This window comes from Kogia breviceps, chromosome 1 (genome assembly GCF_026419965.1).
Source record: "Kogia breviceps isolate mKogBre1 chromosome 1, mKogBre1 haplotype 1, whole genome shotgun sequence".
NCBI classification, from domain to species: Eukaryota; Metazoa; Chordata; class Mammalia; order Artiodactyla; family Physeteridae; genus Kogia; species Kogia breviceps.
In genome coordinates, this window is record NC_081310.1 from 22,428,742 (window position 1) to 22,451,992 (window position 23,251).

At 39.9% G+C, this 23,251-nt stretch overlaps 2 protein-coding genes across 3 annotated transcripts in view; both read left to right on the forward strand.

Annotated features, from left to right (window-relative positions):
• The first annotated feature begins 616 nt into the window (after window positions 1-616).
• Window positions 617-11,251, forward strand: SRP9 (signal recognition particle 9). Its single transcript, XM_059065962.2, has 3 exons — window positions 617-815; window positions 5,021-5,089; window positions 8,932-11,251. The coding sequence occupies exons 1-3, from the start codon at window positions 744-746 to the stop codon at window positions 9,049-9,051; spliced, it is 261 nt and encodes an 86-aa protein (XP_058921945.1). The 5' UTR covers window positions 617-743; the 3' UTR covers window positions 9,052-11,251.
• Window positions 11,252-12,380: 1,129 nt separating this feature from the next.
• EPHX1 (epoxide hydrolase 1) overlaps window positions 12,381-23,251 on the forward strand; it is a 51,054-nt gene continuing 40,183 nt past the window's right edge. Inside the window, exons 1-2 of one of the 2 annotated variants that reach the window (XM_067028509.1) lie at window positions 12,381-12,496; window positions 20,535-20,718. In XM_067028509.1, the coding sequence (XP_066884610.1) occupies window positions 20,670-20,718 (49 nt within the window). In that variant the 5' untranslated portion in view covers window positions 12,381-12,496; window positions 20,535-20,669. The remainder of the gene's footprint in view (window positions 12,497-20,534; window positions 20,719-23,251) is intronic. The other variant, XM_067028557.1, reaches the window with a different exon arrangement.

Below are 23,251 nucleotides of genomic sequence, written 5' to 3' on the forward strand. Positions count from 1 at the left end.
TCTCCTGGCTTAAGTGATGACACGATTTCTTCCCTTGATTCTTCTCTTCCCCCATCCCCCAAATACCTATCACATTAAATACACTACAGACCTAAAGTGGGCCTAGATGTCCTGCCCCGCCTTGCCCACCTGTTGGACATCCACCATGTTTATCTAGATTCAGCTTGTGCCATCACTATTAGCATCCCCCCCCCCACACGTGATCACTCTTCCTTTGCGTTCTACTAACCCGACATAAATATCCACCACATAAAGTTTTTGGTTGCATTCTTGTGTTTATATCTCCTCTCTCTTTTGCTAAGCTCTAGGTGTGACAGCTGGACCCTAATGTCTCCCTTCTTGTGGCTCCAGCGCTTATCACTAAGCTGCTCAATGTTTGCTGAAGAAACCTGGGCTTTATTGGAGTCCAGCCCAAAGAACAGCGGGACAGATCCTCCTCCAGTCCTATAGGGGGCGCTGTGGCAACCTCCATCGTTTCCCCGCTCTCCACTTCTCTGGACCAGCTCCCAGAGCCACACGCTCGGGGCTCCACCTCCTCCTTGGCAACATCCCTCCTTCCCATTGGGCGAGGGCGGTCCGGGCCGTCCAATGGAACGAGGCGTTGGTGCGAGGAGCCGTTGAGCGGCTGGGTCTCTGCGGCGGTAGGTGGCTGCGGGAGGTAGGGCGGTAGGTGGGCCGCGTCGCCTCGCCTCGCCTCAGGTCCGTAGCTTTGCCTCCCTCTCCTGTTCTGCCGCGGCCCCACGATGCCACAGTACCAGACCTGGGAGGAGTTCAGTCGCGCAGCGGAGAAGCTCTACCTCGCAGACCCTATGAAGGTAAATCACTGGAGGGGCCAGTGCCTCTGTCCCAGACCCCTGTCAGGATAACTTCTCTGCCGTCCGCTCGGCCTCCGAAGCTTCTCCAGCATCCTAGTAGGTGCTGTGAGTGAGGAGAGACAGACCCCGCCAAGTCCACTTGTTCCTCCCTTATTAATGGCTCGATGAAGCTCTGAAACGGGCAAGATTGGGGTCATTTCAGGGCCCTTAGATAGCCTTCCCCCGCCCCCAATCCTTGAACATCCGTTATGGCTGTCGTTGGTTTACGTGTCTCTAAGGGCAGGGCTCCTTCCCCTGCAGTTTCGGCCTTCTGTCCCTCAGCTATTTTGCTGCCCTTGTCCGGTACTGCCTCGTGTAAGATAAAACGGTTATGTTTTGGAAAGATCCCAGTTTGGAGGCATCTACAGCCATTAGCGTAGTGGTTCTTAATCTTTTGGAGGTCAGTGCCTTTTTGACAACATGAGATGCTTGCACCCTTTTCTCAGAAAAATCCACTTGTACGTAGAAGTTTGTAAACAATTTTAGAGGGCCCATGGATCCCTGTAATTCATTCATGGCCCCCACAAAAATTATAATAAGTGAGTGTTAGAGGTTAGCTTATTAAAAAGCAAAGAAGTCGCAAGGATGAGAATGTAGCATTTGGGTCTTGACTTTTCTTCCTCTCAGGTTTTTATTTATTTTATTGTCATCTAAATACTATTTGAAGCAGCTAACTGTTAATTAGAAATTTTGCTAGCGGGACTTCCCCGGTGGCACAGTGATTAAGAATCTGCCTGCCAGTGAAGGGGACACGGGTTCCATCCCTGGTCCGGGAAGATCCCACATGCCGAGGAGCAAGTAAGCCCCTGAGCCACAACCACTGAACCCACGTACTGCAACTACTGAAGCCTGCGCGCCCAGAGCCCTGCTTCGCAACATGAGAAGCCACCACAATGAGAAGCCCGCACACCTCAATGAAGACCAAATGCAGCCAGAAAAAAAAAAAAAAAAAAAAAATCCTGCTAGCTTTTTAGACCTAGATAAGTAACAAGAAGCTGTAAAACATTCTTAGTTTCATTCTTTGCAATACAAAGATGTAATAATAACAAATTTTGAAATGAATTAGATATTTTTGAAATTGAGTACTTTGTTTATGACACAATTTCTGGCTCCTCCATTTGGTAGATTTTGTTTGTAGGGCCATGTGTTTCTTTAAGCAGTACACCATGAGGACAATACAGGATTTTTGTCCAGAAGTACCCACAGTGTAAACTAAAAATATTTGAAAAGATAGTAAAGAATATACAAATTCACATTAAGAGTAATCATAGTTTAAGAATGTGGTCATTCTTAGGGAAAATGAAAGTAAAATGGTAATTATAGAGCATTACTGTGAACAAGGCATGTGTAGTATAGGCAAGAGAGCGAGAATCTTTGAGCTCTTTCCCCAATCAGAAAATTCCAGTGGCCTAAAAACTTGTGCCTTCTTATGATAACCTTGCACTAGTTAAAAACTAGTGATTTTTTGATTGGAAGGTGAGGGGATGAGTGGGGAGAGAGTGACAGTTATATTGAGTACCGTGTATGTGACAGACATTTTATATGTATATTTATTTGTATAATTTACGTGAACAATTAAGACAGCCCCTTCAGGTAGATGAATAAACAATCTTAGATACATTAAATGATTTGCTTAGTCTCTAAGAAATGAAGCTAAAATTTGAACCCATGTCTCTAAACCCCATGTTCATGCTATTTCTACCGGTCCATACTGCTGGGACTAAAAAAGAAAAGAAATTTTGTCAGAACTCTTTGGGATCTGTTTTACAGAATTCTTTCTTCCCTCCCTGTTGATTACATCCATCACCTTTTACCATTCTCTGTTGCATCCGCTCTAACTGAAGATGGCATTATTTCTGGACCATGTAATAACCTCTTAGTCTGTCTGTTTTTAAAATTCCTTCTTCACTCTCATACCACAGCTATCTAAAACACAAAAATTGAATTCTCAGTTTCCTGCTTGAAAACTAGTTCTTCATTGATTGCTGGTAGACATCCGGACTCCCAGTCCCCAGTCTGACCCTCTCTCCAGTCTTGCTGGCTTTGTCTTCCACCATTTCAACCATCCTCAGCCCTAGTCTCATGTAGCTACATAATGCATCATATCGTCAGATTGCCACTTCATCTTTTCTCCTAACTTCTTGCCTAAAAGAAAAAAAAATGCATTTCTGAAACCATCTCTATAAAGCCTTTTTACACTTCCCCTTCTCCCAAACTAAATTACTTGTGTTCTCTTTTAACATTTTACCTGTATATGCCTTTATAGGGCTTAATTTATGTTGTCTTATGTTTTGATTATTCTGCTTGGTTGAATTCAAAGTTCCTAAGAAAGCAAGAACCTTGATTTCTTTTTCTGTCTTAGTGGCGTCTGACATGGTAACAGGTGCTCCCTAAGTTACAAAATGGATTCTCTTATGGTACCACAGACCTTTTAACTCTCATTTCTCCTATTCGCCAGTGAATATTCTTTTAAGTGAGAGTTAAAACTTTACGTAGTTGTCATGCTTAGTATATTTTTTAGTTTCAGTTTCCTTTTGTTTCTGACGGACTGAATTTTTTTAAATACGTAAAACGGAATTTAATAGCTCAATAAATAGAATCAGGTCGTCTAAAGGTACTTAACCTAGTTGTCATTATTTATACCTACTTAAGTTCTTGGTGCGTTCCCTTTCCTCCCTCACCAAGACAAACGTCAGGGCGGTATGACTTTTTTTTTGCAATCCCAGGAGAGCAGAGAGCATAATGGGAAAAGCTGTAGGAAAAGCTCTAATAGCCCTTTTAATCTAGTTTCCAGAATTGTCTTGAGGGTCCTGTGCTACATTGTAACCATTTTAAAACTATGTTCCTGTTTTGGCTTATAGATACTTAGCACTTTTTAAAACAGCTAACTAAAACTAAACAAGAGTTATTTATTTTGGTTAACAAGAAACTTGACTCTGCTGCAGTACACTTTTGAGTCCATCATTTAAAGAAGTAAAAATAATGTTCATGGAAGTTGTAAACGCTATTGGAGAGGTCTTCTTTTATTGGAATATTGTAATACCTAAATCATTTTCTTGGCTTCCTAACTGTAGAATACCAAACAACAAAAAGTGCTGCGTAGCATGGCACTCAATATAGGAGTTATTCTGGATTTAGAAAGTTGTTGATGGAGCCATCATGTTGTGCCATCATGATAAAGATGTGATTTTGCTGAGTAACTTAGCCTGAGTCCACCTCCTGACAGCCATGGGAAAATGGAAAGTATAAACTGCAACTGCAGTGCTCTTTCCTGGGGAATGGATTTGAACTGAACTAGCCATTTCTGCTATTTTTTCCCCCTTTTCCTATCATTCCTCTATGGCTAGGTGTGTTGGTATTGTAGGGGAGAAAAAACTCTCCTTTACTCTCTTAGGTGTTATAACTGGGGCTCTGCAAATTAACAGGTAGAAATATACATAGCACAGAAGTTCACAAAGAAATGTGACCTGAGGAATTTGGGACCTGTATGCCATCTTAACAAAGGGTGGGAAAGAGGCTGGACAAAGGAAAAGAGATTTGGGGCTTGGGGCGGGGCGGGGGGGTGGGGGGGTAAGTTGTGAGAAGGTGACTAGGAAATGTATGGGAAATAAGAGTTGTTTAGTAAGGTTTATTAGGGAACAAACCTTGTTCTCTTTTCCCAGGGAGAGGGGAACACCTTTACAATTGGAAACTTATGTCACCTTTACAAAGGTTAATTTATGTCTTGCTTTTGGCCAGAAAGGGCAGAGAGCTAATCATCACCTTCAGCTCAAAACATTCCTTATGCCTAAGTAGTATACTTTGAGGTGGCAAGCTGTGAATACCCTTCAGTATACTATTCTTACTGGCAAGAAATGCCAAACCACCTTCCTTAAGAGTCTCTGAGGCTGTCTGCATATGGACGTGTCTTGGGAATTTTCAGTACATCTCTTCAAAGTGGCTGAAAATAAAATCCCTGACTATTTTAAGTCTTTAAAAAATTACAGCAATAGAAATGAACAAAATGCTGTTTTCCCACATTTCAGTAATAAGTTTACAGTAAAGTTGCCTTTAGATGTTTTGGCTATTAATTCTAAAAGGATCCATTTTAGCCCACCTGAAGACTAAATTATTTATGAGAAATGTCTTCTGACTTCACTGTTTCTAAATATGTATTTTTATTTCAGGCACGTGTGGTTCTCAAATATAGGCATTCTGATGGGAGTTTGTGTATTAAAGTAACAGATGATTTAGTTGTAAGTATACATTTTTATTTGTTGCATACTTTCAATTTTGCTTGAGTTAATCATTTGTTTGAAATTATTTACATAGAATTTATGCAGGTCACCCATTAGGATGCTTATTTCACATTTCATTCCCAAGTCAAGAACCTTGGTCTGGAAGCTATTTTTATAGGCACTTGGAAAGATAATTCAACTTGCTTCATTAATGCAGTATGTTAAGTGTGGTTTGATAACTGCTCTCTTCGGACCCTAAGCAAGAAGAACGTAGAGACCAAAAGTGGATATGAGGGGTAAAGGTTTCTTTATACGTGTGTGAGAGTAAATAATGGTATTTGAACACACAAGTTATAGGCTCTATAATTATATTTCTGACCTTCCCTGTCTGCTCACTCTTGTCTGTTCCTCACACCCCGTTCATCCCTTACCCCTCTGCCATCTGGTTTCTGCATGAAGTCGTCCACTCAGACTGCTCTTGGTGAGAGCTCAGCGGCAGCCCCTTTATTTTCAAACCCAGTAGTCTCAGCAGTTCATATTTTATGTGACCTGGCTGCTTCTGAGAAAACCACTTCTTGTAGAAATTATTATTTTGGCGTCTATTATTTTGGCATCATTTGGCATTAATAACCAAATTATTGATTTGGCAAATTAATGCCTTGGCATTAATTTGGCAAAATTATTATTTTGGCCATTTTATCTTGTTTTTCTTTTTCTGTTTGATTCTTCTTTGCTAATTATTTCACTGATGTGCCCCCATAAATATTGGTTTCTCCAGGATTCTGTTCTTGATCTTTTCATACCACTTCTGGACCAACCATTAAGTCCAGTACTGCCTGTATCTGTCTGTTTCCAGTTTTGTACCTTTAGCTCATATTTTTCTTTTGGCTTCCTGACTAGCTCTAAGTTGAGCATCCTTCCTCCTCTACTCGTTAACATTAGCCTGTCTAGAATGGAACTCATCATCTCTTATCAAACGGGCTCTTCCTGTTTTTTCTCTGTTAGTTGCACTGTCATCTACCTGCTCAGAAACCTGGGGATCATCTTTGGCCCCTTCCTTTCCCTCGTTCTCACGTTAACTGTTCCTTCATTTGAAAAACTTGTATTTTGATCCTCCGATAAGTTCCACACATTTTGCTGGGCATTTGTGAATTATTGACTCAAGTTCCCTCATCTCATTTTCTGCCATGAACTCTCCATCTTGACTGCTAACCTCTTAACTTTAAGGGCTCAACGTCACTCACCTGGACTAGTAGAATAGACTCTAACTGTCCCTGCTTCCAGTTCATTCTTTAGTCGTCCTATGCTGCCCTGCCGGAGTGATTTCTAAAAATGCAAATTTGGTTGTTACTACCCTGCTTAAAAGTCGTTAGTGGCCAAAAAAAATCTTTAGTGGCTTCTCATCACTCATAATGTAAATTCCACCCTCATATCCTGTCTAATCTTCGTCTTTTCTATGTTACTTAAGGGCTCCTTTCATATGCCATGCTGTCTTAGGCCTCTGAGCTTTTGAACAGTCTGTTTCCATCTCTGCAATATTGAATCCCACCCCTACCCCAGTGTGACAAGCCTGCTGCGTATCTTTCAAAACCCAGCTCAAAAGGATGGCTTCATCTCTTTCTTTTATTTCTGCCTCTTTTTGTGCTGTGTCACAATTGTCTTACCACATTTGACTTTTTAATAGACTGTGAGCTTCAAAATAAAGATGAGTAATATTCTTACCAGTGTTTGTAGTGACTAGCATGGTGTCCTGACCCAGAGGGTACTTAGCAAACACTTTTTTAAAATGGATTAATTCTTTTAAAAATTTAATAATGACTTTAAAAATGACTTTTTGGTCATATATTTTACGGTATTTGTGTTCAGGATTGCATTGTGAGGTTGTGTGAAGTCGTATCTTTTAATGATTACCATGTCTTCCAAGAACCAATTGAGTTTGGTGAAGTAACTGTGAAAATGTGAAAAAGGAAGAATAAATTGAGCTGTATTGTGCTAAACCTAGATTCAAGAGATCTGAATCCTAGCTTAGCCATCTACCAGCATTTCATCCTGGGGAAAGTTCAGGCCCAAAGTTTTGGCTTTTGGGGCCATAGTTTTCTTGTCTCTGAAGTGCCACAGTGATAGTCTGCTTACCCAGTTGGGTTGTTGTGGAGTGTAAATGAAATATGTGGAAGTGCCTAGCACTAGTGCCTGCACTTAGTCGATTCAATAAATGTATACTTGAATCTCGAGCATTCGCATTGAGAAAAATTTTATTTATGATTGTCGCAGAGTGAATAGATATATCTACTGAAGAGTAATTGGTATATCCTGCTTTAAAAATAGAGGAAAATGCAGAATTGAATTCAATACAAGAGGCTTTATCTCCAGATGATGACTTTTTGCCTCTGGTAATGATTAAATGTAGTTACGGATTCATGGTAAGCAGTATTGGAAAGAACTTTATTTAAAATTGATGATCCCTGTGACAAGATCTAAATATGAAAAATACTTTTTGTTCCCTTTCTTAAACTACTGAGAACTAGTCCATGTCTAGAAGGGACCAAAGATACAATCAAACCCATTCTCCTAAACAGTAAATATATGAATCAACTCCAACATAAAAATTTGTTTTCTAATGACTCTTAAAGAAAAGTTTGTATACTTCAGTAATTCATTTTAATGGCTAATAATTCCTTCACAAAACTCGTCTTAGACTTCATTCTTATTGTCATGGAGCTTTGACTTTTTTATAGTCCCATTTACACATCATTTTTTTCCAGTGCCATGACTGATTTATAATATTGTCTTCTGTGGACCTAAAATCTTCCTGTGTATTTTAGTGAGAAGGTGTTTGTTCTTCTCACTAAACTGTAGTGAGAAGGTGTTAGTTCTTCTACAGAACATATACTAAAATTGAAAGGGTGGAGATGATTATGGCCGCTTTACAAAATTGTTAGACAAATTTGTACAATGCATGGATAAAATTTTTTTAAGTAAGTGATTTAAAGGCTGTATGAATTCAGATCAGTTGGGCGTGATGGGGTTGAACTCCAAAGTACTTAAGCTGATGAATAATACTGTAGAATCATGAAGTTCCATTGTTTAAAACTCATGTGAACCTAAGATGGGCTAAAGAAAAATGGATCAGTGTTACAAGATGAAAAAAAGACTGCCAGTTTAAATTTGATAATTTTGAAGATTCTAGAACAAATAGTTTTATGGCCAATGATAAACAGATCTTAAGTATCTATCTAATGAAGAATTGAATTTATAGCAAGGAAGAATTTGGTTTGGTTTAAAAATTATAAGTAATGTCAGAAAATCGAGGTTGAATAGATTTATCTCGTTTGATTTAGCTAGCGACCAGCAGTAAGCAAGGGATTCCAGATTTTTAAAAAATTATCATTAACCCTCCCCCCTCCCATTTCACAAATAGAGAAAGGATCCTAAGATTTATATGCTTTTCCCACTGTAACTCAATCATTTATGACCAGATCCCAGGGAGAAAATATCTAATTCCAATCTTGAAGTCTTCTCATCAGATCATGGCAGAATTAGAATTTTCTGGATTTGAATTTGAATTCAGATTCAGAATTTGAATTTATTCAACTGGTCATTTTTGAGAAGCTTCTAATAGAGTTCAGTTTGTTTTTTTAACCACAGCAGTGGCATTTGAAATATTATAAAATACTAAACTTAAGGAATGTAATTGTTGGGGACTTGGAAACTTGAATATAATTTCTTAAGTATGACCTCCAGAGGAAGTAGAGCAAAACAGTGATAGGAAAAGACTCAAAATTTTATCCAAGCATACGTTTGCTACATCATTGATAATCTAGTTTTACCTAGTTAATGTGTGCTTTTAAAATTTCTGACAGTGTTTGGTGTATAGAACAGACCAAGCTCAAGATGTAAAGAAGATTGAGAAATTCCACAGTCAACTAATGCGACTTATGGTGGCCAAGGAATCCCGCAGTGTTGCCATGGAAACGGACTGAATGGTTTGAAATGGAGACTGTCATGTTCTTAGGAAGTAAATATCTTTTGAATTTGAGAAAGCGTTGGGACAGAAAATACTTTATGTAACTAAGTGGGCTATTCAGAAGCCAAGAGATCATTTTTTGTACTTTGTTTTTTAATATTTACTTTAGAGAGCTAGGACTGTAAATGCTTTCAGTTCGAAAGCCTTTATTTATTTTTGGAAATGGAACAAGGAATGGCTCTATCTTGGAAACTTTTTGCAGATTGTTTGATGTTAGACAAAATAAATAATTACTCTGGTAAGTTTGTATCAGTAATTTGAAAATGAGATATCAAGAAAAGCCAATTCTTCCTTAAATTTAGTTAATCTGTCTTTAAAAGAAAAATTAAGTAGAACCATTTTGCTGGATTGATATATTTCTTCTGGAGCATAAATTTTGTGCTGTTGATGACCAGCAAATATAAAATACGGTAACTGGAATTAACTGTGCACAGCAGTATAGCTGATTATATACGGTAGTGTAGTCTCAACTATATCTAAAAATAACTATGAAAACAAGTATGCTTTACCTTAAATTTTACAAATTTAAACTATATTTTTAAATATAAGGGATTCATAGTATCATTAACTTGTTGAGCAAAGACTAACTTTGAATCTAAGTTTCATTGCTCAGAAACATCTGCTATTACTTTAAATGCATGAACAGAATGCTCACTAATGGATTGAAACCACCATATTACAGAAATGTTTGCCACATTTTTGCCATCTATATTTTCTCAGAAGGGCTAAGGATTATTTGACCTGTTAAATTTTTGCATACCTCTATGACACCCCAACCCATTTCTCTCATTACTTAACCAAGGTGTTAAGCATGACTCTCACAACTGTTCTCCATTAAACCAGAAGTGTGATATTATTTGATATTTATCTTATGTTTGTAACCTGAGTTTTACCACCTGAATATAATGTTCACATGTTGATTCCTACATTAAAATATTTTTTGTTAGGAATTTGTTGTGTTGACCAGCGTTTTAACATGGAAAGTTCCATTAGCCATATGAATTTTGGCATTTTTCAGAGAGATCAGTAAATAAAATATTACATGAATATATATTGTTTCTCTTTTAAGTTTTTAACTTCTCAAGAATTACTTATTTCTTGACTGGGATATTCTATATTTATTTAGACTAAAGTGAGCCTAATGATGCTATATATACATTTTTATTTATTTTGTTTCTTGGTACTTTTATTATATGACTTTCTCTGAGCTATATGCTATGGCATTTTGTTCTCTTGATTAAGAAAAGTAACATCAAATAGTATAGGGTTTTTTGGGTTTTGGTGTTTTCCCCCCATAGTAGGATAACCGGAGGTTTTTTTGGCCTTTTTCTTTTTCATTTACATCTTTCACTTTTTTGTGTGTGTGTGTGGTACGCGGGCCTCTCGCTGTTGTGGCCTCTCCCGTTGCGGAGCACAGGCTCCGGACGCGCAGGCTCAGCGGCCATGGCTCACGGGTCCAGCTGCTCCGCGGCACGTGGGATCTTCCCGGACCGGGGCACGAACCCGCGTCACCTGCATCGGCAGGCGGGCTCTCAACCACTGCGCCACCAGGGAAGCCCTACATCTTTCACTTTTTAACACTGCTTTGTGAAGATAACCGGGAATGGGAGGGACTTCTATTTGAGTTCTTTGAGTCCTTGTGGCTTGCAGCAGTGATTAAGAGCAGGGGTTCCAAGGCAGACTGCCTGCGTTGCAATCTTGGCTCCACTGTTCCCCAATTCTGTGGCTTTTGAGACAGTACTTCTCTAAGCCTCCATTTTCTTCTCTGGAAATTGGGCTGACGGTAGTATTCATAGGGCTTTGAGGATTAAATGGCATAATCCCCTTTAAGCCCTTAGCACAGTACCTGGAACACAGTAAATCTCAATAAACGGTAGCTATTATTACTATTATTGTTATGATTGTTATTTTTCAGGGGACTGGGTATAAGTAGCCAGCTCTTAAGTTTTCTCATAATTGGAATTGAATAGTTACCTATAAGTAACGTTTGCTTTTTCTACCAAGCTATGTCTATTATCAAATGCCATTTTTGGCAGGTGAAGTAAAACAAGATTGTCCCCATGGGGAGTGTTCTTAGTGGTGGGGGAAACTGAAATCCTTAAATCTAAAACATGTTTATTTGTATCTACACAAAATAAAATTATTAAGAGAACTAATTGGTGGTGAAAGTATTGAATCTCTTAAAGACCGTATAAATAATAAAACACCAAATTATGTATTCTGAAAATCGCAATGCTGTATACTCTGATTGTTTTCTTTTGTTAGGAAGTATTTCTGGATACTATAATCACACTTTCATGGACTTTTTTTGGTGGGGGGCGCTGCATGTGCAGCCTGCGAGATCTTAGTTCCCCAACCAGGGATCGAACCCTGGGCCCTGGCAGTGAGAGCCCCAAGTCCTAACCACTGGACCGCCACGGAATTCCCCATGAACTAATTTTTAGCAAACTGTTTTGTGATGTATTTGATCAAATGCTGCTGACCCTAAGGTAATCCAAATGAAGTCATCATAGTAATTAAGATTCTAGGTACAGTTAGCGGTTTTGTTCTTCTCTTGGAAAGACCCACTCTCCTTGGAGCACAGAGCCCATTAAGCGTTGTTGGCTACATATGTTCTCTGTTGAAAGGGCTGGCTTCTTCTTCCCTAGCCTGCCAACTTTGTGTCTTAAAAATATAAAATCTCTTAGTCACAGCTCTAAGTCAGTGATTAGAGGCAGTGTTGGCAGCATTTTATAGTTGATATCTTCTGTTACCCTTAGAAAAATCTAACACAACAATATGATGGTAATAGTCTTGAAAGTACAGATGACCCTTGAACAACATGGGTTTGAACTGCACAGGTCCGCTTATATGCCAGTTTTTTTCAAAAATGCATAATACAGTAATACACAATCTGCAGTTGGTTGGAATTACAGTTATGGAGGGCCGGCTGTAAAGTTAAATGCGGATTTTCTACTGCATAGAGCGTCAGCACTCCTAACCCCTGCGTTGTTCAAGGGTCAGCTGTATTCTAAAACTAATTCAAAATGAGTGAAATGTGAAATTAATTGCCCAAGGACAGTAAGAGGTACTCCTTTCTTCCTACTAAAAATGAAACAAAACCAAATTCCTAGTTAATATTTATTCCCCTTTTAGTAAAAAATACCTTGTTGTGGTAATGGCAATATCATAGTATTTAGTATTATTTCTTTTTAAAACAAAATATTCCTCTAATTCTACAGTTAAAATTTATGATAGTATGAGAAGAAAGTCAAAATATTTCATTCTTTTTTCTTGCATTAAAAGTGATTGGGCTGGTTCCAGATAAAGATGAAGAAGCACTCTCCACCATGGCTCTTCCACTGAATATAGCTACGAATGCACAGAGCAGCTGTTTGAGGACTCTGAAAAGAAAATAGCAGGTGGGTTGGGCAAGAAGACTAGAATTTGAAGTACCACTGAACCAGTGATGAATGAGTCTTATCATTTTCCTCCCTCTGGTCTCCCCCAGCCTGAATTCAACACATTGGAAACCTAGAAGTGAGTACTGGGGTGCAGACCAGCAGTGGCAGAAGCCTTCGGGTCTGACCCAAGAAGTAGAAGGGTAACTTCTAATATTTGGAGAGAGTGCAGAAATCCTTTTTCTTTTTCTTTCACCCTCTTTTCTGGATTTCCTTACAGCTCACCCCCAAGCAATCCCATGGTGGTGACAGTGTCAACTGCTGGCAAATGGAAGCCTGCAGGAGCCAAAACTCAGGGAGATAGCCCTACCTTTCCAGCACAGCTGTGTTTCCAAGATGGTGAAACCAACCTTCATTTTTTTTCTCTTTGTTCTCTATCTGCTTGGCCCTGGATGCAAGAGACGGTGGCAGAAGTACACAGGGTAACCAAAGCCAGATTTCTTTTGGCCCGAGAACCAATAGAAGGAATCAGAAAGTACCAGGGAGATCATAGAAAGGAAGGAACTCCAAAAAGTGACCTTATAAAGCTGTTTATGTAGTTCTGAGTCTGCCCCCAGTCTGCTAATGTGTATGGATCTGATTCTTTTCAGCATGTTAAAGACTTAGAAACTGAATAGGTAGACCACCACCCAAATCCCAGACCAGCAGTTAGGAGGCATTCACATGCAGTAGGTCCAAAAAGCACTACAAAAATTCTGAAAGCTGCACCTGTCTTCTGTAGGCTATGATTCCAATGTCAGTTCACCGTTCAAAAACTACCTGGTGTTGAACACCTGAAAGTAACCAAAAGAAACAAAAACAAAAAGCCTTTGCCTGCAACCTAACCAGGTTGACTGCCTGCTAAAACAAACAAACACTCTGTATTCTCCATAGTATTTAAACAAGGCCCAGAGTTGGTAACAATATTCAAAATGTCAAGGATACAATCAAAAATTTCCTGGCATAGAAAACTCTCTAAATCTGGTGAAAAACTTAAAACCTATAGATTCAAGAAGGCCAAAGAGGGGCTTCCCAGGTGGCGCAGTTGTTGAGAGTCCACCTGCCGATGCAGGGGACACGGGTTCGTGCCCCGGTCCGGGAAGATACCACATGCCGCAGAGTGGCTGGGCCTGTGAGCCGTGGCCGCTGATCCTGAGCGTCCGGAACCTGTGCTCCACAACAGGAAAGGCCACAACAGTGAGAGGCCCGCGTACCGCCAAAAAAAAAAAAGGCCAAAGAAATCCATATCATAATGGAAATCCAATCACAATCATAATGAAACTGGACAATGATCTTGAAAGCAGCCAGTGAAAAGCATTATCTATAGGGAAACAATTATTTGAATGACTGGATTTCTCATCAGAAATCATGGAGGCCAGCAGGAAGTGGCACAATATTTCTAAATTGCTGAAAGGAAAGAATTGTCACCCAGAATTCTATATCCACAGAAAATATCCTTCAGGAACGAAAGTGATGTAAAGCCATTCTTGGATTAAGGAAAAGGAAGAGAATCCATTGTCAGCAGACTTGGTGTAAAAAAGAATTACTAAAGGAAGTTCTTCAGTTAGAAGGGAAATGATACCATAAGGGAAACAAACATTCAGGAATGAAGGAAGAGCAATAGAAATGATAATTAACTAGGTTAAAAGAATATTCTTTTTTTCAGGCTACGGACACGCAGGCCCAGCCGCTCTGTGGCATGTGGGATCTTCCCGGACCGGGGTGTGAACCCGTGTCCCCTGCATTGGCAGGCGGACTCTCAACCACTGTGCCACCAGGGAAGCTCTACAAATAATAAATGCTGGAGACAGTGTGGAGAAAAGGGAACCCTCCTACACTGTTGGTAGTAATGTAAATTGGTACAGCCACTATGGAGAACAGTATGGAGGTTCCTTAAAAAACTAAAAACAGAGCTACCATATGATCCTGCAATCCCACTCCTAGGCATATATCCAGAGAAAACCATAATTTGAAAAGATACATGCACCCCGATGTTCATAGCAGCACTGTTTACAATAGCCAAGACGTGGAAGCCACCTAAATGTCCATTGACAGGTGAATGGACAGAGAAGATGTGGTATATATATATATGTAAAATTAGCCATAAAAAAGAATGAAATAGTGCCATTTGCAGCAACATGGATGGACCTAGAGATTATTATATTAAGTAAAGTAAGTCAGAGAAAGACAAATTTCATATGATATCACTTATATGTGGAATCTAAAAAAAAAAAAATGATACAAATGAACTTATTTACAAAACAGAAACAGACTCACAGACATGGAGAACAAACATGGTTACCAAAGGGGATAGGTGGGGGGGAAGGGGTAAACTAGGAATTTGGGAATAACATATACACACTACTAAATATAAAATAGATAAATAATAAAAACCTACTTTAAAAAAATTTAAATGATCACAAGATATGCACTGGAAACTACAGAACATTGCTGAGAGAAATTAAGAGTTAAAAGATGAGTAATATATCTTATTTATGGGTCAGAAGAATTGGTATTAAGATATCATTTTTCCCTATGTTGATTTATAGATTCAATGCAATGTCAATTAAAATCCCAGCAGGCTTTTTTTTTTGTAGAAATTGGTATGCTGATTCTAAACATTTATATGGAAAGCAAAGGACCTAAAATAGCTAAAACAATTCTGCAAAAGAAGAATTAAAGTGAAAAGCTAGGTACTTCCCTCGTGGTGCAGTGGTTGAGAATCTGCCTGCCAATGCAGGGCACATGGTTTTGAGCACTGGTCCAGGAAGATCCCACATGCTGTGGAGCAACTAAGCCCGTGTGCCACAACTGCTGAGCCTGCGCTCTAGAGCCCTCGAGTCACAACTACTGAAGTCTGCACGCCTAGAGCCTGTGCTCTGCAACAACAAAAGCCACTGCAATGAGAAGCCTGTGCACTGCAACAAAGAGTAGCCCCCGCTTGCTGCAACTAGAGAAAGCCTTTGCGTAGCCAAATGCAGCCAAAATAAATAAATAGTAAATTCTTTTAAAAAAAAAGTGAAAAACTAAAACCGCCTCCTTTCCTGTCTCATTATAAAGCTACAGTTACGTGAGACAGCATCAAGATAAACATCTAAACCAATGGAACAGAATAGAGAGCCCAGAAACAGACCCACACATACATGGATAACATTTTACAAAGGAGCAAAGGCAAGTCAATGGAGAAAGGATAGTCTATTCAACAAATGATGCTGATATGATTAGATATCCACATGTTTAAAAAACATGAAACTGGGGGCTTCCCTGCTGGCACAGTGGTTAGGAATCTGCCTGCCAATGCAGGGGACACCGGTTTGAGCCCCAGTCCGGGATGATCCCACATGCCGCAGAGCAACTAAGCCCATGCGCCACAACTACTGAGCCTGTGCTCTAGAGCCCGTGAGCCACAACTACTGAGCCTGTGAGCCACAACTACTGAGCCCACGTGCCACAACTACTGAGCCCACGTGCCACAACTACTGAAGCCCGCATACCTAGAGCCCCAGCTCTGCAACAAGAGAAGCCACTGCAATGAGAAGCCCGCGCACCGCAACGAAGAGTAGCCTTCGCTCACTGCAACTAGAGAAAGCCCGCGTGCAGCAACAAAGACCCAACACAGCCAAAAATAAATAAAATTTAAAAAACAAAACAAACAAAAAAATGAGTAAAACTGTCAAAACTCCCCTTGCCCCGCAAAAAAAATACACAAAAGATTTGAACAGACACTTAACTGAAAAAGATGGAAAGATGGCAAATAAGCACAAGAAAAGATGTTCAACATCTTCAGTTTTTAAGGAAATGAAAATTAAAATCACAAAATACCACTACAGATCTATTATGATGGCTAAAATTAAAAAGACTGACCATACCAAGTGCTGGCAAGGATGTGGGACAACCAAATCTCTCATACTGCTGGTAGGAATGTAAACTGTACAACCATTTGGAAAACAGGCAGTTTCTTTAAAAGTTATACATACGTCTAATCATCCATTCAAAGACTTGTACCTGAATGTTCATAGCAGCTTTATTTATTAATAGCAAAACACTATCAATAGACACAACTGAAAAGTCCATCAACAGGTTTTTGGATAAACAAATTGTGACACATCCATACATAGAAATACTATTCAGCAATGAAAAGGAATGAACTGTTTATACACATGACAAGGTAGATGAATCTCAAAATAATTATGCTGAGTCAAAGAAGCCAGACATGAAAGAGTACATACTAAATGACTTAACTTACATGAAATTCTAAAAAGTGCAAACTAGTGTATAATGACTGCAGATCAGTGGTTTCCTTGGGGAAGAGGGGAGATGTGGATGGAAGGGATTATAATGAGACATGAGGAACCTTTGGAGGTTATGGATATATTCACTATGTTAATTATAGTGACAGTTTCATGGGTGTACACATATATAAAAATTTGTGAAATTGTATATTCTGAATATTTGCAGTTTATTGTATGCCAGTTATACCTCAATATGGTGTTTTGAAGAAAAGGAGAGAACCTCCTGAAAAAAAACTGCAGTTAGCTGGCAGCCTTCAGTTGCCACATCTGTGAGATTTGCTGCAGGTTCACACTGATATGTCACTCTTCCCGGGCTGTTCCCAGCCAGTAACTGACCATGGCAGGGATACTAGCACTGGGCCAGTCCTGCCCCGTATAGCCTGGCCAAGACCGAGAGCTGTACTGCAGGCTGAGGCTCTTCCTACCCAATCTTCCTTCCTCCCTGCTCTCCCTTCACAGGTGTCAGACCTGCACTGTGGTCTGAGGCTCTTTCCCTCTCCTGCTCCCTCTCCTATTCACAGGCATTTCTGCCAACAGACCTCTACACTTCTTATTCCATCTTGGTATGTGCTTTCCAGAGGACTTGAGTTGATAATGGTAACTTCAAACGTGTGTTGTCTGTTTGAATTTTAAATTTTTTGCTAATGTTCTGTTGGGTTGTTGTCACTTCTTTGTTTTTAACATCTTTATTGGAGTATAATTGCTTTACAGTGGTGTGTTAGTTTCTGCTGCACAACAAAGTGAATCAGTTATACATATACATATGTTCCCATATCTCTTCCCTCTTGCATCTCCCTCCCTCCCACCCTCCCTATCCCACCCCTCTAGGTGGTCACAAACCACTGAGCTGCTCTCCCTGTGCCATGTGGCTGCTTCCCACTAGCTATCCACCCTACGTTTGGTAGTGTATGTATGTCCATGCCACTCTCTCACTTCGTCACAGCTTACCCTTCCCCCTCCCCATATCCTCAAGGCCATGCTCTAGTAGGTCTGTGTTTTATTCCCGTCCTACCCCTAGGCTCTTCATGACATTTTTCTTTCTTAGATTCTATATATATGCGTTAGCATACAGTATTTGTTTTTCTCTTTCTGACTTACTTCACTCTGTATGACAGACTCCAGGTCCATCCATCTCACTACAAATAACTCAGTTTCGTTCCTTTTTATGGCTGAGTAATATTCCATTGTATATGTGTGCCACATCTTCTCTATCCATTCTGTTGTCATTTCTTTTTGTTGTTGTTGTTGTTGTTGTCATTTCTTTAAGGGTTCTTGGAAACTTAACCTCTGTGCCTCAGTTTCCTCAGATGTAAAATGGCAGATAATAAGAACCTCATAGAGTTATTATGAAGATTAAATGAATTAGCATTTGTAAAGCACTTAGGGCCAGGTACATAGTAATTTCTATGTGTTTATTACATTAAAAAAACAGGAATCCTCTGTGTTTTCAGAATGTCTTTTGTTAAATATGTCCCAAGCATTTTGCCCATTCTGTCATTCATATTTTATCTTTGTGTATATGGATACTGTTTTGATCCCTTGGAAACTAATTTGTTTGTTACTGCTGCCATAACAGATTATCATAAATTTAGTGGCTTAAAAAAACCACACATTTATTCTCTTACAGGAACAGAAGTTTGAAGTGACTGAAAAAGGGCTAGAATCAATCAGGATTCATTCCATCTGGGAGCTCCAGGGGAGAACCCATTTTTGCCTTTCCCAGCCTCTCGAGGCTGTTCTCATTCCTTGGCTCATGGCTCCACACTGCATCTCCTTTCCTGCCTGTACTCTGTCACCACATCTCCTTCTTCTTTTGACCTTCTTGACTCCCTCTTATAAGGACCCTGGTGATTACATTTAGTTCCCACCCAGATAACCCAGGATAATCTTCACATTTTAATGACATCTGCAAAGTCCCTTTTACCATCTAAGGTAACTGTCACAGGTTCTGGGGGTTAGCTCAGGGATGTCTTTGGGGGAACCATTGTTTAGCCTACCACCAATACCATTTGCCATGCAGAAGTTTCAGATTTTGATATAGTCACTTACTCTCTTAGTCCATCCCTTTATGGTTTCAGCCTGACACCACTTTTCTTGGCATTCATGTACATGCAACCCAGAAATGCAGGGAATTCTAAGCCTGTGAGGTTCACCCTTGACCAGTGAGGGATGGTGCTAATACTCCTACTTTTTGCTTCCTGGGTGGACAGTTCTGAGAATCATTTTATAAATCTTCTCAGAAGGTCCCATAGAATCAAGCACCAGTTACCCAGAGCAGTGGTGGAGTTGAAAACACATCCTCGTATTGTCTTTTCCTCCTTTACATTTTCACGTCCCAGCCCTCACTCCTATCCCTGGGATGACTTCCCAAATAGCTACTATAAGTAAGCCTTTGTCTCAGGCTCTGCTTTCAGGGGAACCTAGATTAAAAGAACAGAAAAGACTCCTGGAAATTAAAAACATGACAGCTGAAGTGAAAAAGTAGAAGTGGGAGAAGAAAAAATTGCAGAAACACCTCAGAAAATGGAGCCAAAAAGAAAAAAGAGGCAGAAAAAAAGGCGAGAGTAGATAGGAAAAACAGTTCACAATTTGGATATAGGAATTCCCTAAAAAAGAACATGGAGTAGAAGAAATCATCAACAAGATTATTTAAGAAATTTTTGCAAAATTAAAGGACATGAATTTCCAGACTGAAAGGACCTGCCTAGTGCCTTGCATGAGGGTGAAAGTAGACCAAATATCAGGACCTATGATCTCAGAATTTCAGTATAATGGTGATAAAGAGAATCTTCTATAAGCTTCCAGAGGAAAAAGGGGGAGGGGTCTTTTTAAAAAATTAATTTATTTATTTTTGGCTGCTACTCTTCATTGCGATGTGTGGGCTTTTCATTGCGGTGGCTTCTGTTGTCATGGAACAGAGGCTCTAGGCACGTGGGCTTCAGTAGTTGTAGCTCATGGGCTCAAGTAGTTGTGGGTCGCGGGCTCTAGAGCTCAGGCTTCGTAGTTGTGGTGCACAGGCTTAGTTGCTCCACGTCATGTGGGATCTTCCTGGACCAGGGCTCGAACCCATGTCTCCTGCACTGGCCAGCAGATTCTTAACCACTGTGCCACCAGGGAAGTCCCGGGGGTGGGGGGGTGGTTCTTTAAAAGGATCAGAACCTTTAAAAGGATCCGATGCCTTTAAAAGACATCAGAGTGGTGGCTTTGGACTTCTCAAGGGCAATACTAGAAACTAGAATATCGTGGAGCAATGCCTTCAGAATTCTGAAGGAAAACTGTTTCCATCCTGGAGTTTTGTATTCATCCAAACAGTTAAAGGGAAATATTAAATAAAGACATTTCCCAGACACATTTAGATTAGGTTTTACTGAGATAACCCCCCAATCTCAGTATCTTGAAAAAAGTTTGTCTTTTGCTCAAATTGCAGACAGTTGTGGCTCCTCAGCCCCTCCCCTGCTCCAGTGTCTTCATTCCAGGATCCAGGATGAAGGAGCCGAACCTGGAGACAGCTCTTAAAGCTTCTGCTCAGATGTCACATCATATTCTATTGGTCAAAACAAGCGACATGTCCAAGCCTGGTATTGGTGACATGGGGAATTATATTCATCTGTAGGGAGGCACTGGAAGTCACATAGCAAAGGGCAGGAATATATATCCAGCAAATCGCCGGGGGCAGTAATCTACTCCACAATGTCTCAGAAATTTACCTCCCACATACCCTTTTTCAGGAAGTCACTCAAGGAGGTGTTCCTCTAAAATGGAATGAATGAAGAAAGACGAAGACATGGGATATAGGAAGTGGATGCCTAACATAGGAGACAGCAGGAAGGAATCCCCAGGACGGTGGTGAAGAGGGAACTCAGATGACAGCTGTGCCACAGGGATGGAGCCACCAGACCAGATCAGAGGCAGGTCAGAGGGCTCCTGAGGCAGTTCTTTAAGAAAAGGAAAAAAATCTGATGTGAATGAATTTACTATGAAGGGATGTAAATAACTGATAGAGAGGTTGGTGGTGAAGTAGTGATCGGTACACAGAAAACCAAGCAAATTTTAAAAATATTAATTCTAGGGAAAACATCATGGTACACAGGAAAAGAAAATCAGAGTGATAATAGCTTGGCCCTGAGTTGCCTTCATAATAATGAAAACACTGAATATTAAAATATAACTGAAATCGGGGGGGAAGGAATATGGGGCGGATGGAGGTTCCCTAGCGAAGTCAGTTGAAGAGCTCATTTCCTTATCTGTTGAAGTCTTCAACAGGTAGTGCCTAAGATGAGGTTAAAAAAGAAAAACACTTAAGTATACAAATATAAAAAGAATCAGTAAAAAGGGTTAAACCTGGTTTTTGCTCTTCAAGGAGAACAGGGGATGGAGGTGGGGGAAAAGGGCTGAAACTGCTGTTGTCTTAAAACCATGAAGAGCCATCTGAGGCTTCAAATGATTGACTCTGATTAAAATACTGAGTTTAAATAACAGTCTCCCCATCCTGGGCAAAACAAGAACGAAATGATTCTCATACTCAAATAGGGCATCGTTATAATGCAGTGTCCAATGCAGGCCCATAGAGGGCTCAAGAGGGCCTTGACTTCCTTTGAACTTTGTGTATAAACTGTGTTTACAACTGGCTTCTTTACTAAATTCTTCTGTTGCCTTTTGATCTTTATGAGATAATATTGTTGACCTTGACATCCTGGGAATATAGTATAGTCAGTGATCTCAAGAAACGTGGGAGAAAGTGGTCAGTGTGAAGTAATTTAAAAGAAATTTCAGGGGCTTCCCTGGTGGTGCAGTGGTTGAGGGTCTGCCTGTCAATGCAAGGGACATGGGTTCGTGCCCCGGTCCAGGAAGATCCCACATGCTGCGGAGCGGCTGGGCCCGTGAGCCATGGCTGCTGAGCCTGCATGTCCGGAGCCTGTGCTCCGCAATGGGAGAGGCCACAACAGTGAGAGGCCTGCATACAAAAAAAAAATTTCAGGATTGTTGAGTAAGTATGTGTCCTTCCGCCTTTCTGTGGCCATAGGAAAAGTGCTTTTAAAAATCCAACATTTTGCATCTTTCCTCTTCGTTTGCATCTTTTTGTAAAACTATGAAATCTATTTAAAACCTAAAATTATTTTCTATTTGAAGTGACTCAGGACATATTATTTTGTCATTCTTGATAATCTCCCAAAAGATATCTTTGTAAATTATCTTGTCTATTGTACATGGGCAAGTTTCTAGAAACTGGGGGTTCCGTTTCTGTTTGTTTATTGGTTGTTTTATTGTGTTGACAGAAAAAAATCAATAAACCAATCTACAATAGGAGTAGAAAAGAGTTTTATTTGAGCCAAAATGAAGTTTACAGCCCAGGAGACACAGATTGAAGTAGCACTTGAATCGTGTTCTGCCATACTACAAAATGGAGGAGGCTTATAAAGGCAAAGACTGCAAAACTACAGGAGCTGTTTGTCAAGAATTATAATTGGCGCTGGCAAGAAGTAAGGTTGCCTGCCAAGGAAGGATTGGTTGTAGTCCCAAATGGTTGCATAGTTACAAGGGGAGACCTTGAGACCGTGAGGTTGCAGCTGGCAGCTATCACATATTGTTTTGAGAACGGATAGTTGTGTCCTTGAGTCTGATACAGTTCAGAAAATTTAAGTCTTAGTAATCCAGGAACGTGTCTGAAACAGTGTTCAAAATGGCCACTCAGCTCCATTTTGAAGGCTTGAACCACAGTTACTCCATTTTGATTTTTTAAAATGCATTCTTTGTGTTAATGGTTAAAGCATATGTACAATGCATGTTTAATAGGCCACAAACAAGCTGTTTTTGTTAGCCAAAAGTTCAAGTTAAATCATGTATAAGCCAGAATAAGTTCTTATACCTCACTATGTGAAAATCTCTTCCATTAGTTCGTGTAGCACTGTATGCTAACAGATGACGGTTAAATATACTTGATTATAAAATGATGAGAAATACAGATATGAAATAATTCTGTGCAATTGATTTTCTTACAAAATGCTCTCTCTTTAGGGCATTTTGTAGAATAGCCATTTGGTATCCTCACCTCCACTGTAAAGTCCCAGGGGATCTGTAATCTGTTCATTTTGCGGTAGATCACACTTTTGTGATGAGTAGCAGGTGATATGAGAATCTAACTCTAATAAAATACATACAGGGTCTGATGCACTCAATAATCTTTCAACTGGCATCTGTAAAGGAACTTGCTGATAAGCATCCAGAGAGCAGAGAGTGCAAGGCAGGAGCCGCATGGTGAATAAATGTGAAGGAAAAGTTTGAGGGGAAGCAGAGGTAAACAGCAGTTTATTGGAACCGATATGAGCCTGGAATTGGGAAGAGTGCAAGTCGTGCTTTAGAAATCTAGGGAGAAATGCAATGAATCTGGAGTATACGATGGCCTTAGAAAATAATATTTTTAAGTGAATTTCTATTTTTATCTGTA

Coding starts and splice junctions, on each gene's coding strand:
- SRP9 (XM_059065962.2), top strand. CDS start 744: ATGCCACAGTACCAGACCTGGGAGGAGTTCAGTCGCGCAGCGGAGAAG. Junction 816..5,020: donor ACCTCGCAGACCCTATGAAG/GTAAATCACTGG, acceptor TTTTTATTTCAG/GCACGTGTGGTTCTCAAATA. Junction 5,090..8,931: donor AAGTAACAGATGATTTAGTT/GTAAGTATACAT, acceptor AATTTCTGACAG/TGTTTGGTGTATAGAACAGA.